General features: G+C 48.1%; 2 protein-coding genes across 5 annotated transcripts; one reads left to right on the top strand and one right to left on the bottom strand.

The window, feature by feature from the left end:
• The first annotated feature begins 2,393 nt into the window (after positions 1 to 2,393).
• Positions 2,394 to 4,929, top strand: igfals (insulin-like growth factor binding protein, acid labile subunit). Its single transcript, XM_003964844.3, has 2 exons — positions 2,394 to 2,765; positions 2,855 to 4,929. Exons 1-2 carry the CDS (start codon positions 2,666 to 2,668, stop codon positions 4,582 to 4,584), a joined length of 1,830 nt encoding a protein of 609 aa, XP_003964893.2. The 5' UTR covers positions 2,394 to 2,665; the 3' UTR covers positions 4,585 to 4,929.
• Positions 4,930 to 7,410: 2,481 nt separating this feature from the next.
• Positions 7,411 to 16,192, bottom strand: unkl (unk like zinc finger). 4 transcript variants are annotated; one of them, XM_011604122.2, is made up of 16 exons: positions 16,073 to 16,192; positions 15,249 to 15,458; positions 14,479 to 14,655; positions 14,008 to 14,141; positions 13,784 to 13,919; positions 13,596 to 13,713; positions 13,427 to 13,511; positions 13,194 to 13,351; positions 12,818 to 12,994; positions 12,528 to 12,578; positions 12,267 to 12,444; positions 12,105 to 12,194; positions 11,794 to 12,030; positions 11,526 to 11,713; positions 11,195 to 11,452; positions 7,411 to 11,038 (listed from the first exon to the last, which is right to left on the bottom strand). In XM_011604122.2, the coding sequence occupies exons 1-16, from the start codon at positions 16,135 to 16,137 to the stop codon at positions 10,883 to 10,885; spliced, it is 2,418 nt and encodes an 805-aa protein (XP_011602424.2). In that variant the 5' UTR covers positions 16,138 to 16,192; the 3' UTR covers positions 7,411 to 10,882. The 4 variants fall into 4 exon arrangements, with proteins under 4 accessions (XP_011602424.2, XP_011602425.2, XP_003964820.3 ...); XM_011604123.2 differs by having other exon boundaries at positions 7,411 to 8,219; positions 12,791 to 12,994; XM_003964771.3 differs by having other exon boundaries at positions 12,791 to 12,994.
• Between the last annotated feature and the right edge of the window lie 1,307 nt (positions 16,193 to 17,499).

The raw sequence follows: 17,499 nt of genomic DNA on the forward strand, positions 1-17,499 counted from the left end.
ACTTTTAAATGTAACACATAAAGACACAAAAGGAGACAAACTAACCAACATGACAGCTGAGCTATAGGCTGCAACGCTAAGTTAATATGATAACTAGGCAATTTTAACGGTTGTTGAACTGAATTCCTACTGGAATGAGGATCAGGTGAGGGCACGAGCCTCCGGGAACACGCCACCACCGTGGCGAAGGTTCAGAGGGGCTCGATGTCCCACAACTTTGACAGGTGCTGTGGTGACTTTGCTCCAGCCTGCTGTTCCAAATGAGTTTCCCGACCACAAAAATTGGATCAATCTTTCCCCTGGACACAGCTGCTGGGGAAAATGAACGACTCGTCCTTCCGAAATGACATTCAGATGTTGTAGGGAGCATCGGGGGGGCTAAAAACAGCAGCTTTACCTGAGCAGCATCGTTCTGCGCTCCATCAATGGAAAATTAGCATTCAAACATGGAAAATTCTACTTATTACTCACTCTTCCTGACTCAGAGATCCAGATGTTGGGGGACTATAAAAACAGGCCAAGATGGTTCATCTGCCGTGATGGGGGAGGGGGGGGGGGTCGAGCACAGAGAGTTTATCTTCCTCTTCAAACATTTGGAAACAGTCTTTTGTAATAAATCCTCAAATGTCAACAATCTAATATTTAAATTGGGGATTCAGCTGGAATTGGCAGCAGCACCGGTCACGTATCCGACCAGGAAAATCGAAGCGGCTTCGTGATGTCGTGGGCAGCTCGGCTCTGATTGGGTCACACCGATCACTGTCAATTACGATACGGCGGCTGGGTCCCTATCACATCTGTTACCAGAGGAGATGGATCCTCTGTCATCCCGGAGAGCAGCGAGACCACAGCGAGGCCGCTGTTATTAATAGAAAATGCAGTGTGTGTCGAGGGTCTTCGGCTGTCACACACAGGAGGGGGCATCTGGGTTCACACAGATAAGCTGAGACACAGTACCTACAGGGGTGAAAGGTGGCGGAACAAGCCTGTTTGTGGCTGATGAAAACAGAGGGGATGGAGATTATACAGCCGTCTGCCAGATGGGGGCAGTGTTGAGCGAGCATGAAATCAAGTTAATGTGATTTATATTCAAATTCAACGTTTAGAAGGGGCATCTGTTCTGCTCAGAAATGAGACAAGAGAAAAACAAATCTCAAGATGTGCGCGTGGCGGGGGGCGGGGGGGGGGGGCAATAATGCAGATGGAATATTGTTCTGGCTGTCTGCTTTGGTTGTACGGACCACTAGGAACCACGTCATGTGCAGCAGATGAGAGCAACAGCAGGGTGCAACATTGTCCCCATCCAGAGGGTCCCTTCTCCCAGGCAGGCTGGGCCAAATAGCACCGGTTCGGATCCTAATCTCAACTCATCAATTCAAACCATTTGATTGTTGGACCCTTTTTAGTCATCTATGAAACAGATTAGTCGAGTTTTACTTCTATAACAGCAAAACCAGTTCAGACCAGTTCAGGAGCTTTTCCTGGGACATTCATGTTCCACCAACTCATCTGACTTGCATTCATTCATGTGTCTGTAATTTTCAAAACTGTTTGAAGGGAAAAACCTTGTGTGACAGTGCTGGAGCCAATCAGAGGAGTTCATCAGGGCAGCAACGACCACTTCAGCGCTCCAGGTGGCAGGTTTGGACCTCGGTAAACCTGCAGCCTTTTTATTTCTGCAGGAACAAAAGAGCTGTTGTGTTGCTTCCATGCACACACGTGGGACGTTTAAAAGCAGCAATTATAGTCATGAAATGTTCAGAATGAAATACTTTGCTCTGGAAGGTTAAGAGAACCCCGGGGACAACGGACAGTAGTGTCGTCTGACACTGGGCCAACAGCGCCCTCTAACGGGCATTGAAATAAATTTAAATTGACCCATTAAAATGTTTATGAAATGTAAATTTATCCTTCATCACATGACATGAGCACGACTAGATCCGAGGGACAACCAGGATGTGTTCAACACCGAGCAGGAAGCAAATCAATTAAATTAATGTGCAAGCACACAACCTTATCGGGGGCTGGTTGTCCTTCAGAGCATGACCAGTTCATGGATGTCCAAAAGTACCCAGATACCAAGAAAGAGTAAACACAAAGTTAGTCATTGCAGTCATTGAGATTATTAGGAAACAGTCCTCTGAAACTGAGCCTGTCCTGCTTGAACTAGTGAACGCGAGCAGGTTCACAGGGTCAGTGGAGCCTCAGACCACGTTATCGTCTCCTTAACAAAAAGGTGGCGAGAAAATAAAGATCGCTATTAGACCACCTTATGAACTTGGCCGTGGGCGAGAGGGCTCATTCCGTCTCCTTATCGCTGCATAATGGTTAAAATCCACATCACTGTAAAACCAACACAGCCGGTGACACAAGAGTCAACAGTAAAAGGCCACTTGCATGGTCGTCTCCATAATGTTGATATGACTGTAAGATTATGTTAAAGAAATCACAGCGATGATTCAGGGATCCCTCTCAAACGGGTCGTTGACGCTCACGGGGGCAAGGGTCAGCTAACGTATTCTCCTTTCTCCTTCACGCCCTCGTGGAAGGGACAGAATCCAGATCAGCGGTTATCAGGCCGGGTTCAAGCTTTAGAATGGATGAAAACTGCCGGATGGACACAAACGGGTTAAAGTAAATAATCTGTACACCTGACCTGCGGGGGATGGGGGAGCTGGGGGGCGCCTCCAAACCACATACAAACAATTGCACAATTCAGCATTTCACAGCCTGGATAGCTTCAATCCGGACCGCTCTCGATTCAGGTAAGCTCTTTATTTGTGTTAAAAACCGAAGGTGTGATATTTACCAACGCGCCGCCTCCAGAAACACTTCTCCTCCTTTGTGCCGACAGCTGTGATGAGGACCACCGTCCTGTTGGTGCTGGGGGTCCTGGGAACATCCGTGGCGTTGCTAGACCCCGACGCCGTTGCGACCGAGGCGCCTGTTGTGTGTGCCAAGGGATGCACCTGCCAGCACGACGACTACAGCCTGGAGCTGCACGTGTACTGCAGCGCTCAGAACCTCACGCAGGTTCCGCCGGACCTCCCGCCCGCCACGCATTCCCTGTGGCTGGACGTCAACCTGCTGGCATCGCTGCCGGCCGCCTCTTTCACCGGCCTCGTGCATCTGGAGTTTTTGAATCTGCAGAGCGGCCAGTTAGTGACACTGGACCCTCAGGCCCTCAAAGGTCTCAGGTCCTTGGCCCACATCCACCTTGAGCGAAACCGCATCCGGGTGATGCCAGCTGCGATCTTTCAGAACACACCCAACCTGGCTTCGCTTAGTCTCCATAACAACCAGCTGAGCCGGATTGACGACAGGCTGTTTGCGGGACTTTCGCACATGTGGCTTCTCAACCTGGGGAGGAACTCCATCGCGGTTCTGCCCGAGACGGTCTTCCATGACCTGCAGGGTCTCAGGGAGCTCATCCTCGCGGGGAACAGACTCGCCTACCTGCAGCCGCAGCTTTTCCAACATCTGGTAGAGCTGAAGGAGTTGGATCTGAGCGGGAATCAGCTGAAGGTCATCAAGGCCAACGTGTTTGTTAAACTGACTAAGCTGCAGAAGCTCTACCTGGCCCAGAACCAGATCGTGACAGTGGTGCCCAGAGCCTTCGTGGGTATGAAGTCCCTAAGATGGCTGGACCTCACCAACAACAGGCTGAGCTCCCTGCACGAGGACACCTTCATGGGCCTGTACCTTCTGCACGTTCTGCGGCTTTCCAACAACTCCATCGCTGGAATTAAGCCCAGGACCTTCCGTGACCTGCAGTACCTAGAGGAGCTGCGACTGAGCCACAACAGGATCAGGGTGTTGGGGGAGAAGGTGTTCGAGGAGCTCGGCCGTCTGGAGGTCTTAGAGCTGGAGCACAACCGCATCCAGGAAGCAAAGGTGGGGAGTTTCATGGGCCTTTCTCACGTGGCTGTCATCAACCTGTCAGGAAGCTGCTTCCACAAGCTGCCCGACCAGGTGTTCAAAGGTCTGTCGAAGCTGCACAGCCTTCACCTGGGCCGGGGCTGCCTCACCAGGGTCACCACTCAAGCTTTCAGCGGACTCTCTAGTCTGAGGAGGCTTTTCCTGCAGCACAACAACATCTCTGTGGTGGAACGCCAGAGCTTTGTGGACCTGGTGGGCCTACTGGAACTGGACCTCAGTTTCAACAAGCTGGAGGTTCTCACAGGCCAAACGTTCTCAGGCCTGAAGAACTTGGAGTACTTGCTGCTGTCCAACAACGACTGCAGACAGTTTCTGCAGAACGGCACCAAGCTTCTGCTCCCGAGGCTGCGTTACCTGGACCTCAGAGCCAACGAGCTGACGAGCATCGCCCCGGAGTTTGCAGAGGGTTTGGAAAAACTCCTGCTCTCTGGGAACAGATGGAGATGCGACTGCGGGGCCCTCCCACTCAGAAATTACAGCGCGAGAAATCCGTCGGTGGTGCCGCGGCAAGTCGAGACCCACGCAGAGGGCGAAGAGCCAGACACCACCATCACCATATACAACAACATTACATGCTCCAGCCCAACACGCTTAACGGGTCAGGACCTGAGGGACGTTGACGGCGCAGCCTTCCAAAGCTGCTAAACACCTGTCAGAGATGGCAGACGAGGTACCAACGGGGACGGTGCCTTCTATATGCTCTCATCTTAATTGCTAAATGCTATTCTGATCACCCGTTAACAGGTAAACCGCCCTCACTTTCAGTCCTCACAGGAACCAATTTAGGGATGCGTTTAATTATCTCCAATAAGAAGCTGTTAACACACTCTTGTTCTTCTCCATGGGACTGTAGATAAGAGTAAACATGAAAAATGATTATTCTCCAAATGTGGTTTATAGGTATGAGTCATACAAAGTGTGCATTGTTACATGAATCGTGTGTGTTACTTAAATGGTGTACAAGTGCAATAAATGCTTTCGAAATCTGCAGTTTCCTTCCAAATCTTTTCCTACAGGAGATATAAAGTACAGCAAATGTTCTTTCACTGAACAACTGTAGACCATTTCTGACATTTCTCTGAATAAATGGAAACCAGGATGCTGCGATCAATATTGACTTCTATAGTTACACGGTTCTCACAATTCTAAAGAGCCCGCAAAAATGTTTTTAAAGCCACAGGTGAGCATACAAAGTTCACTTAGTTGTGTTGTGTTGATTTATGCTAGCAAACAGGGCCATGTTTGTTTGACCCACCTCAAATATCTCAAACGAAGAGCCGGAGCAGAAGGAAGAAACAGCGGACTCACCAGGGAGATAACCAAGATTTCCGATTTTCCTCTTGAAACCTGAAGGCAGCATTGTTGACGCCGCACACTTGGATTTAGGAGAAGCTACAGCGGTAACCTAGCAACCGTACTCGGTAGGCACCTTAAAAAGGACATTTGTATCCCCCTCATCTAGAAAAATGACTGTATAATTTAATTTCTTAATTTGTTTTGTTGGAAATATCTTGTAAAGAAAGAGAATTTTCCCTCTACTCTAAATTTCAAATACCTGCTGGATAATCCCAGAAGTATTTGAAGATTTTTTAATGGATCATGCAGAAAAGGTGTTATATTTTTCATTATAAATAAATTCATAATTCTTCAAAAAAATATTCTTCCAATAACCAGGACGTGTCGACATCTGGATGGAGACACCTGCCACAGAGAAGGTGGAGGATAATGAGAGAGGTGGAGAGAACATTAAACATTCCCGTCACCGCTTCAGACCAGGGCTTGTGGAGGAGGTGCTGTGGAATTAGCTGGACCCACGCAGTCTGACTCAGGAACAGCTTGATCCCCTCATCTTTGGTGAGTTGGATGGATGTACTTGGATCCAACTACTTGGATGTAGTTGGATGGATGTACAGGATGTACTTGCTGAAGAGACTCAGATCTTTCCTTCTGCAGGAAACTCCTCTGGATGTTCTACCAGTCTGTGGTCGCCAGCGTGCTGTCCTACGCTGTGGTTTGCTGGGGGGGGAGTGCGACAAAAGCGGACCTCTCCAGGCTGGAGAAGCTGATCAGGCGGGCCAGCTCGGTGGTGGGGATGAAGCTGAAACCTCTGGCGAACTATTGACAAGCTGCGGAGCATCATGGACAATGACCGCCACCCTCTGCACACTGTCATCCACAGCCAGAGAAGCCTGATCAGCCAGAGGCTGCGCCTCCCCAAGTTCAGGACCAACAGACTGGGGAACTCATTCATCCCCCGAGCCATCAGGCTGTTCAACTCCTCACAGGGGGGGAGGAGGGCCAACAGGAGAACTGGAACATTTTTATAGTTTTATATTTATATTCATATTCTATTTTTAATTTATTCTATTTTATTTCTTATTTTATTATATTTTTATTATCTTTAATAGGTTTGATGGGGTGAAATGGTGGTGGGAAATTTTGTAGATGCTGTAGATCTTTGGAGATGCTAATTTCCCTGGTGGACACCCCCTAAAGGGATCAATAAAGTAATCTTGAATCTTGAATCTTGAGTTTAGGAAAGTCCAGCTCAGACCAGTTATGGACACATTCGCTGTCTGAACAGTCCAGTTTTATAGACGGCAGATCCCCAAATAAAAACAGCAGGTATTTAATCACGAGAGGATTTCTAAGATGGGTCCAATACCTTTCTCCAAAATAATATTTATGTTTTAAACTCCAGGGTGAACAATGATGAAAGGACGCCCTCGACAACGACGGCAAAGGCTCAGCCTCTCCAACACAAACATCCAGCTGTTTACACTGATCCACGCTGTCCTCACGCTCACGACAAAACTGCCAAGAACATCCCAGAATGATTTATTAGAGCCCGACTCAGCAGCCAAACTAAACACTCAGTGGGGGGGGGAAGATATCTCCCTGAAATGATAAAGTACTCGGAAAACATGCGGGGAGAAGTTAGAAGTCTCGAAGGGCATCGGCGGCGCCCAGATCTCGTGTTCATGGTCGTGAAGCTGCACCTTCAGACCTGAAGGGATCAGTGGAGGCAGAAGAGGCTTCACGGTCATCTGCTCCCTGTCTGGGGGGGGGGGGGGGGCGCGTCAGCATGTCCTGGTCAACCTCTGAGGAGCAGATGGCGACTTTGACTGGAGCCAAAGCCCAGAGAGTGAGAGAACATGGGCTGTTTGAGTCCACCTGCTCTCTCGTCCCTCAGAGTCTGGACCGGTCTGGTCTTCTGGCCGACGCGCTTCCCACTGGTGCTGGTGGGTCTCTGAGTTCTGGATCTCTGACTGGGCTCTGCCTGGAGGGACTGTCTCCTGAGAGTCTAAGGTCCTTTCCTGCTAAAATGTTGGGTTTTTGACCCTGGCTGCCAGACCAGGTTCCATCATGGAGGGGCTCCTGCAGCTCCCACCGCCCCCTGCTGGCAGGAATGATACACCCGTCGCCGCGACCCGGCTCAGCGTCTCGTCTGGAATCAAGAGCTTCACGCACTTCAGATGAAAAAATTATTTTAATTCCCAAGATGATAAAAATAATTGTGAACTTCTGTAAACCATTTGCATAACTGTAACAATTTAAAGTGTTAACAAACTAGTGATACATTACAGAACATACGCAGCACAAAATCCTGATGTAGAAAAGAAAAAAAAAAAAGCCTATTTTACATCCACAACACAGAAACCATCAACATACCAACAGAGTGATCAGAAACTGGTGTCCCACGTCCCCGCGGCTCCTCGCAGAATCAGGGAGGTCTTTCCTGGAGGGGGAACGCCTCCGTCCTCGGCCGCCGTCCGCTCGCAAACCCACACCTGAGAGCTCGCGCTCGCTTCACTTCCAACACTTTGATTGGACAGAAATTCACAACTGGGTGCTACATCGTGATGAATGAAGCGACATCCAGGGGCCTCTTCATGGAAAATCTAATTAGGACTAATACATTCAATACTTCTGGGCTTCTAATGTTAGAATAACCTCGCTGCTGCCGCCGCCGCTGCTGCTTTAATCATCAGAACAGCTCCAATTATCATCACATGTACATGATTGCATAAATCATCTGGCTCCACTTTTATAGTATTAAAAACAAAACAAAAAATGAAGACAAAAGACTGACAATAACGGAGAAATGGATGAAAGTCTCCCGCCGCAGCGCAGGTGATGCGTCAGTACGGCTCCTTTTCAACATTTTGGACTATTTGCTGCTTTTTTTCCCCCGAGTTTTGGTGCCAGATCCAATTTTTTTTGTCGTGTGGCAAATCCAGACGGACCAGTCAGCTAAACTGGTGCTCAGCTCCAGTTGCCTGGATACACAGGAGTCACAAAAACAGTCTAAGGCACTGGAAATTTGATCCTAATTGGACTTTTTTAAAAATCTCCTCGCATTGATGGGGCGAAGAAAATCCAAACTGGCTCCGTTTCTAGAGTCAAAGAACCGATCGGAAGAGTTTTAATGACGTCGGTGTTTGCATCAGTCGTCCGTCTCCTGCCTGATCAGAAATGATTAACACTATGAACCAGAGCGAGGACCGAAGCCTTGTTAACGACACAATGTAACGACACTTGAAGTGCACGCGGCCACTTCAGGGCCGCACATCTCTGCTCCTTCCCCCGTAGATGAAATTGATGGCGACACGACTCCTCTTAAGGTGACCAAACCTGCCATGAACGCAACACTACATCAAATATACCAATAACCGCGGTTTTTTTTCCCTTTTATGTTGTTTTTGTGAAGCCATGCACCACTACAGCTAAACTTACTGTGAATCAACATCTATTTAAGGTCCTAGGTGGTTACCTTCCTCTAAATAACTTAAAGAAACGATGAAATGCACAAATGAAATAACAGTCTTTGGTAAAACGGCGATGTTAGAAAGAGGGCTCAAATCTACAGACGTAAACCATCAAAGACTTGACGTTAGCTACCAACCCGCTTGGCTCCTTTTCTGGACCCTCGCACCTAAACTTCCTGGGGAATTAGCTGCAAATATGGGGACCACCCCCCTTCCCTTCCCCAAAATCCTTCAGCCGACCCATGACTGCGCCAGCGCCAGGCGCTCATACGGGTGATTAAAACGCGCATTAGACGGAGGCGGTTTCTCACTTTCAGCACGATGGAGGCAGAACGACATTCAGACATCTAAACGTGAAACACCAAACTAGGTTAATACCTTCTCCTGAAGCTCGCAGATGCATCGACTACACGAAAAATAAGTTTATACAAATACTCTGGCAGTGTTACAGAGCGGCCGCTTTTTTTAGAATGGAGCTGGTTTATATATCGCATAACATGCAATATAAGAAGTGTTTAGGGTGCTGCAAAAGGTGGAATAGAAGGAAAACACTAAATAGCATAAACCCCTTTATATATATATGTATATATATATATATATATATTCCTCTGAGTTACTTAATTGCCATTAATGTGAATGTAAACAATGCACCTCCCCATATTAATACGTAGCAAAGTGTCAACCTGTAGGTGTTTTTATTGAATTTAAAGCGAATTCAGCACAGTAGGAGGTCATTTTAGAGAAGCCTAAAGACAAAATCTTGTTTAAAAAAACTCGCCAGGATTCTTCCATCGCTGCTGAATAATTACAAATTTTGCGGTGCCGTGTTTGCATACTCCCAAAAGTGAAACTGAATTTCAAAGCTGCATCAAAAGAGCACCGCAGCCGGAGGATGAGCAGACGGGCGGCGAGGGGGCGGGGCTACAGAGCCGGGACGGCTTTGCTTGAATCGTCGCAGGGGCCAAATGATATTTACACATACGGTCATTGTGCAGGGGTTAACGAGAAACCTGCAGCCGCGTCGGCCCCAAATCCTCCACATAACCTCCTCAACTAAGGCAAGGCACTTGGGAGTTAGAGGCCGATATGTTCTGGAGAAGGTTGAACTTCCTGCGCCACAAATAAAAAGTTTAGCCTTCGGCTAAACGCCGTACGTGCGTCGCTAACGACTACATGAATCTACAAATCGGATTTAACAGCCTTGACGTGTAGCGTGTGCCTTACCCATATTACAGTTGCTGGTTACGCCTAAAATGCATTTAAATTTGCACTTAATTGATTGAAATTTTATAAATCTATCTATGAAAGTAGAAAGTATTCTGTCATTTACTAGGAAATCTTATAGAATATATAGAACATGCCATGATTTCACTATAGGAAACAGGTAATATTCAAATGACGTTTCACAGTACACAACAAAAGCTTCAGACATTAGCTTATATAGAAAAAAATATATACCAATCTACAAAAAAAGACACAAAAGAAGACCTACAAAGCAGCTTAAAGCAATATTCTATCATCCCCTTTAGTAAAGTCCCAGGTCAACAAAGTGCTTTAGTAAGAAATCTGAATTCTTGGTCGGAATAATGATGCCTGACTGGCGAACGTTTGGGATTAAAATGGCGTTTCCTCCTTCAGATCCAAGCCAGAGGAACAAATCTGCATATTTAGCTCCGACTGTCTGACACGTCTGCCCAACATTTGTTACTTTCTCAACAATCAGAGTCCTTTCATTCCCTTTTCTGACAGACGCAGCTTTTGTTCTCGGAAAAACTCATTCTTGAAATGTCTCCGTCGGTGCCTCTGACACACACCAATTCTTTTCTCTTTTTTTTTCATGATTTTTAGCTTTTGTGAAAAAACAAAACATCGACACGAGTTTTGTGTAGACTTCCATATCATTCTGGGAGGTTTTACGGATCCCTCTGATCCTTCTGTTCTGGACCTTTTGTCGTTTATCGCCCACACCGTCTTATTTCCGGCGCTCTCGCAGGTTGGATGGGTCCCGTTTAAGGTGAAATGGTCAGAAGAGGTGGTTTTCCAGTCAAACATCATTATAATAAATCAATTCCCCCACTGTTATGAAAACAGACATGGCTGCCTCGGAAATGAATCTGCTATTAGCACATTTTAAAAAGGCTATATCTTTAAATAGTACCTGGAGTAATTGTACATTACCACTTCAATATTTTTGTTCTACAATAGGGACATTCTGTTTTACTAGGTGCACAGTTCTCACATAGTACATAATGTTGGCAAGGCTGCAGAACGATGCAACGATCATGCTTTTGGCAAACTATACATTTCTTTGACTGAAGCTGATAAATTACCTGTTGGGGGGGGAGAGAGAACTGGCATCAGCTGCATCTCAACACAGTTCATGCAGACTTTGTCAAGCTAGCAGGCCCGACGGTAGCTGTGAACGTGCTTCTCCGCTACTTTAGGTGCTACGAATGAAATGCCGTGTGTGGGCTCGTCTTTCTTACCCCGTCTATGAGGTCAAGGTCACTACGCAGCTGACTCTGGAGGGAGTGAAGCTTCGACAGCGGGAGCTGTTCCAGCTCGCCGTAGCTACGCAGGAGAGGTGTTCCAGGCGTGCGGCAAAGCACGTCAAAGTCTCCTTGGAGCTCCTTCAGCTTGCGGTCCGTTTCCTCCCACTTCTGCTCCGCCAGCTGCCGCTCTGCTTCGGCCGATTTTGCCTGTTCCTTCGCTTCATGGGTGTCTTTCTGGCAAGCTTCACACGCCTACAACCAAAACCAGTCCGTAACTCTGCTATTAAAACACGCGCGGCGGTGAAGGTTTGCTGAAAGCACTGACCTGTTTGACCTGGAGCCACGCCTCCTCCCACTGTTTGAGCTTCTTCTTGGCCTCCTCCAAGTCTCTGAAGAGCCGAGCCAGATCGCCGCTGCTGCTCGTGGACGGCAGGCTGCTGAAAACTGGAGATGGACTCGGGGAAAAGCTGCCGCTAACAAAGTCCCAGATGCTGGTAGCACCTCCGTTCAAGCCTGAAAGAGTGACAAAACCAGTTACATGAGGTATCCAACCCCCCCCCAAGCTCCAGCGAGAGGCCACAGCAGCAGCGTACCCAGGGAGTTCTGGGAGGAGGAGGTGGGTGTTCCCCGTAGGCCCAGCTCTTGCTTGGCTACCACGCTCGTCTGTGTATTCTGCTGTGCCACAGCGGCAGACAGCAGGGACTGGGACAGAGACTGAGACAGGGAGCTGAGCGGGGACGTGGAGAGGGATGACGAGGAGTTAAAAGAGGACGATCGAGCCAGGGAGCCCGGAATGTTGACGGGAGCGGATCCCCCAAGCGCCCGTTGACCTGCGCGGACAAATGAGAGACTGTTGTCAATTCTGAAATGACCCAACGTTTAAATGTTGACGTATTGTCCTCACTCGGCATCCCCGCGCTGCTGTCTCGCTCCTCCAACTCTCTATCCAGAGACGCCACGTTGATATCACTGAAGTTCAGGTCCAGAGCGGATCCTGGGAGGAAACAGAACCGTTAGATCAGACAGGACCCCCCCCCTCCTGCAGGTGGATCAGACAGGGACGTACCGATCACGGACTCCACCGTGTTGCTCCCCGGGTAGAACGGAGTAGCTTTTGCATTCATGGTTGACAAGGTGGTGGGGGAGGAACTTTCAGAACCAATACTGGAGGCCAGACTGGATGTTATACTGGAGGTGAAGCTCGACGCCAAAGGGTACACCGTGGAAAACACAGAGTTCTGCATCTACACACACATCACACCTCAGAACTGGGGGCTTCCTTAACGATCTGCTACACCAAATTCACAAGTTTAATCAGAAAACAAACCAGTTTGTCTTGGTCCAACATTTTCGGATCGAGCTGCCCCTTGGTTTTAATCTAAAAATGATAAAAAAAAACCAAACAAACATCAGAGTTCAGCTCACGCCACGATGCAGAAGCTCATCAAACATCTCGGAGGATTCTCAGTCACGAGCAAAAGCTGAGGGCTTCGTTGCCAAACTGACACTTATAACCAACAGATGAAGCGATTTAAATTCAAAACAGAGAAAAATGAAAATGGCAGGAAAAATGAAGAAAGCGCCTGTAACCTGGTGAGCGTGCGTCGCTCCGTGTACCTGATCTTCTCGCTCAAAGCCCGGAGCTTTAGGGTAGTGAGACGAGACCGAGGCGCTGGACTCTAAACATAAACTACTGTTAGGTACGGATTTGGGCCTGCCGCTGGATCCCAGCGGAGACACCAGACTGTCGCTTCCTGAGCTCGGCGTTACGGGCGAGACATTACAACACGAGACCTGAGAGAGAGAGAGATGAGCTCGTGAACGTGATGGCAGGATGGTGAAAATAACGGGGTGGAAATGTGCTGAACGGAAAAGCGAGCGTGATGGAAACATAAACGCTCCCTCGGGATAACGAGGATAGACGCAAATGCCTCCTCAGGCGAAGGAATTCCCTCTGCCGAGCAGGTCAGAGGTTCCCACGTGCGCCTCCTACCTGTCCGTTGCTACTGGTGGCGTTCGCGCTGGGGTTGCATCCGCTGTTCCACTCGCTGACTGGACACTCGGAATACTGCTGGGAGCCCAACTGGGACTGTGATCCGGACTGGATCACCGTCAGCAGTGAGTTCATGGTCTCTTCGCTGGAAGGAATTCCTGAAAGAATCCGGGTTTTATTCACAGTCCCAGAAATAATCAGAGCTCCGACGGCGTACGAAGAGCAAAACTTACTTCCTACATGTGCGAAAGCACAAAATGGTCCTCTGGGACAGTATCCGTTCTGCCTCATGTCGTTGCATTTGGTGGATTTGTAGATCTGGGAGGACAAAACAAAAGGGCAACGGTTCAAACCCCGGCAACGGTGAGACGGGCCGGTGCTGCAGACGCCCAACGGTCTCACCTCTGGGTGAAACTGCTGCTCGGTGCGCGAGTGACAATACTGGCAGCTGTCGCCGCTGTCACACTTTGATGGTTCCCCCCACTCGTCCCCGTGTTTCACGCTCGGACAGGGCGTCGACCTGCAGCCACGGTTACAAATCTCGTCGCACTGACACAAACGGAGGAAGCCTGAGTTTCAGCACAGCTTACCTGTATTTGAACTTTCTGGGGTTCCGTCTTCGATCTCTGCTGTTGTGATAGTGGGGACAAGCGTAGCCCTGTCTGCATAGTCTCGGGGGTTTAGCACACTGGTCCGTTTTATAGTTGGATAAAACAAAGTTGGTGTCTGCAGGGGAAATAAAGGGAAAGACATCATTTCACATTCACCGGGGAGATGATAGAAACTGTGGGTGGTGAGAGCGGAGCTGGCTCACCCTGCCAGCGGGGGTCTTCCGTCAGGGTTTTCTCAATCATGGCCTGGCTGGCTAACACCCCAGGCTGCAGGTCGGGAATACCTTCTCCGGACCCCAGCTGGCCATTCTGAAGAGCTTCTTGTGCTTGTATCTCTCTGCAATATAATGCGGTGCATCGTATGAACACGGAGCTGCGTGAACCCGCGACGCGATGCTCACATTGCTGAAAAAGACTCGTTTTATTGAGGCCGGCGCCTTAAAAATACACCTGGAATTACTGAAACCTCTCAAGGTCGCTTCCTGTCAGCCTATTTTTGCTGTACTGCGGCACAAAGAGGAAGAAAGCGTGTTTTTTAGCACCACATTTGTTGTAAAAGCCCCCCCCGCTACAGCGGTTCCCTTAAGTTCTGGCTAATTTGCTTCTCTGTGAGGCTGGTAAGTGAAAAGTTTACCCGAGAAAGGAGAGACCATTATTTGCTTTTGCTTCATCACCTGATATCGTAGACCGGAGGTCGGAGGTCATGTGGCCCGTGAGCAAACGCACAGTGGAGGCCATTCTTCACACAATGCCCCCGAGCGTCCGTCTCATGAATACAGCTGCCAGTCTTGTAATAGCGTAGATGGTACTTGCGCTCGGTGTCACCGGTGGTCCGATGTAAATAAGGACAGCTGAGAGACACAGGCAAGAACAGGTTCAAATATTTAGCTGCGTAAGGAATGAGACAATCATTTTGTTAAAAAGGCCTCAAAAATCTCCCAAATTCACCTTAAACCTTGTTTATTATGAATAGCCATGAAGCACTCCAACAGTAAAGGCATTAATATCACAACATCCTCTGAATAAACCCTCGTTCCCGTTCTTGAGTAGCAACAGTTGCTATAGTAACACACAAGGTCATACAAAAATAGCAGCCATTGCTACATGAAGAATTATCAGAGCGCCGGCGTCCATTTTCGAGAATTTTTTTGAAGCTGCAAAATATTACCATTAGATTTTATGGATTAAAGGGTAAATAAATAAATAAATGCAATCAGAAATGATTTGTAGAGAATTAAATGCAACATATAAACTTCATCTGTGAAACTCACCGTCTTAGAAATTGTCTGGATACAATGAATTAAACAGTGCTGGCTGATAAAGGGAAAAGTTCCTCAGCATTTACACTGATGCTGAACCATTAATGCACACACACACACACGCACGCACGCACGCACTTAACCGTCACCTTCCCGACGCACCGACAACCCAAAGGCAGACTTACTCGTCTCCATCCGGACAGAGGCCTGTGGTCTCGTCGTACTTGGTGCAGTAGACGTCGGGGCTGTAGTTGAAAGTTCCGTCTCTCCTCCTGATGGGTCGCCTCCGACGCTGGTTGAGGAAATGCCAATTGAAGCACGTAAAAGGTCTGTGCTGCGTGCACTTGTGCTGCAGGAACAACGGGCACTGCTCTGTCCTGAACTCCTTCAAGTACCTGAAACGACCATAAAAAAAAACTACCATTATCATTGTTTTCGTGAGCTGAGAAATAAATGAAAAAGAGAAAAAAAACATTGGCACGCCAAAGAGTCGCGTCGTATCGCTAGTGATATACAATATTACATGTTTTGGGTCATCGGCGTTAGCTCCATATTCAGAGAGTAAACTACGGACGTATTTTGACGTAACACTTGTTGCTAGAGCCTGAGCGTACGTCCAGAAAAGTGCGTAACAAGAGGGAACTCAAAATAAGGCCGAGCTATTTACAAGCAGACTGGTTAGCAAGTTCCTGGCTAATCGTTTAGCGGAACGAGTTGACACTGTAACACACCACGGTTTGTTAAAAACAACCCCTTAACTCCCCAAAATAACCCAAAACCCATCCGCTGTCGACTGGCCGCCCAGCCGAGCCGTTTTAGGGCGTCCTCATCGCCAGGCTGGTCCGTGTGCAGTCGCTGCTCGTCAGTCACAAAGCCAGGAAAAGCTCCATGTTTTCCACACGCACAAGAGTTTAGGAATGCGGGTCGTGCAAAGGCGCGTAGGTGCTCTCGGGAATAAGGTTTTCCGACGCGAGGGAATCGGCAGCCCGCGAGCAGCAGCTTTACTCACGTATAGTGTGTAGGTTTCTCGGTCTGGGGGGACGCATTGGCCGCCGTTTTCGAAACCGACGGCATTTTCAGTCAAAACAATCAAGTGCGCATGCGCACTGCGCCGCGGTCGGCCGCTCGTCAGCGGTGACACATTAGACAGTTTGGGGGGTTTTCCCCCTCATATTTTCCTCTTTTCCGTCCCATTTAACGTGCATATTTCATTACAATACAACATCACGGATAGTAATCAAGAAAACGGACGTTTTATGACAGATTACCCGAGGTGTGCTTGAATACACAATTTAAATTCTAATTTTACTGTTTACTTATTTACATTTGGCATCTTAGTGTTATAAGATATTGCACTTACTCCATATCTTATATTTATATAATAAGTGCCACTTATTGCCAGCCCACCTATGGGAGAAATGGACCCAAAATAAACACACATTACAGATAATCACAGCGAATTTTGGCAATAACCAGGTCGATACAGTCTGTCTCTTCATTTGCCAAACAAGTACAAACTTCTTTGTGTGTCCTTGTGCGTCTGGGAGGATAATTTGATCTTTTGGGCTCCTTTTTCCCTTGAGACATTTTAATTTACAAATGCAATTATATGTCTGATCCATTATTCAGCTGCAGGAGTCCGACAAGTCTCTGCTATGTATTTATGCATAAAGCAATTGTAATTGGTTTACTATGCCCCCCCTCAACCCCTCACTTAATGTACAACACCGACCACTTTCTTACCTAAGAGACATTTTTGAAGCGGCTCATTGGGTTGTCAAATAGTGATCAAATCATGACCATCTTATAAAAAATATTACATTTTCCCCCCTGCAGATGAATTCCTTATCTAATCCAGAGGAAGTCCTGAATGAGAGCGAGGGGAAAAGTCGCCCCCCCCCCCTTGGTGTGACGTCAGTCACCGCAAACCTTTGACCTCAGTCAGTGGTCTCAGCTGCACACACAAATCATCTGTCCACGTCTTCTCACAGAGCGTGTGTGTTGAAGATCATCTGTCGTCTCCTTGCTGCCGTTGAACTGGGGAGGGGGGGGGTCTTGGCTCTGGGGTCTGAGTGGGCGGAGCTTGCCGACGTCAGTAAACCCGACGCTCTGATCGAATCCTGACCCGTCTGCTTTTCAGGCCGTGATTGGGTCGTTTGCCCTTTACAGAAGATCCCTCTTCACTTTCGCTCCACACGTGAGGAGTCTTCCTGGAGACCAAAGGTCAAACAAAGTGACAATTCCCGGAGAGCTGTCCCGCACGGTGGATGTGCTGCATCCAACCCTGCAAGCGCAGCGTCACGCGGAACCATTTTAGCAACATGTTCCACAACAAGTTTAGCATTTTTTGCAGCCCTCCAATAAACAATCACATCAGCCAATTTTCCCAGGCTGCAGGACTGTTACAGCTGGAATAACAGTTTGTGGTCTGGATTC

This window comes from Takifugu rubripes, chromosome 5 (genome assembly GCF_901000725.2).
Source record: "Takifugu rubripes chromosome 5, fTakRub1.2, whole genome shotgun sequence".
In the NCBI taxonomy this organism is placed as follows: domain Eukaryota; kingdom Metazoa; phylum Chordata; class Actinopteri; order Tetraodontiformes; family Tetraodontidae; genus Takifugu; species Takifugu rubripes.

Coding starts and splice junctions, on each gene's coding strand:
- igfals (XM_003964844.3), top strand. CDS start 2,666: ATGGGGGAGCTGGGGGGCGCCTCCAAACCACATACAAACAATTGCACA. Junction 2,766..2,854: donor CCGGACCGCTCTCGATTCAG/GTAAGCTCTTTA, acceptor TTGTGCCGACAG/CTGTGATGAGGACCACCGTC.
- unkl (XM_003964771.3), bottom strand. CDS start 16,137: ATGCCGTCGGTTTCGAAAACGGCGGCCAATGCGTCCCCCCAGACCGAG. Junction 13,920..14,007: donor GGAAGACCCCCGCTGGCAGG/GTGAGCCAGCTC, acceptor TTTCCCCTGCAG/ACACCAACTTTGTTTTATCC. Junction 12,031..12,104: donor CAGCAGCGCGGGGATGCCGA/GTGAGGACAATA, acceptor TTGTCCGCGCAG/GTCAACGGGCGCTTGGGGGA.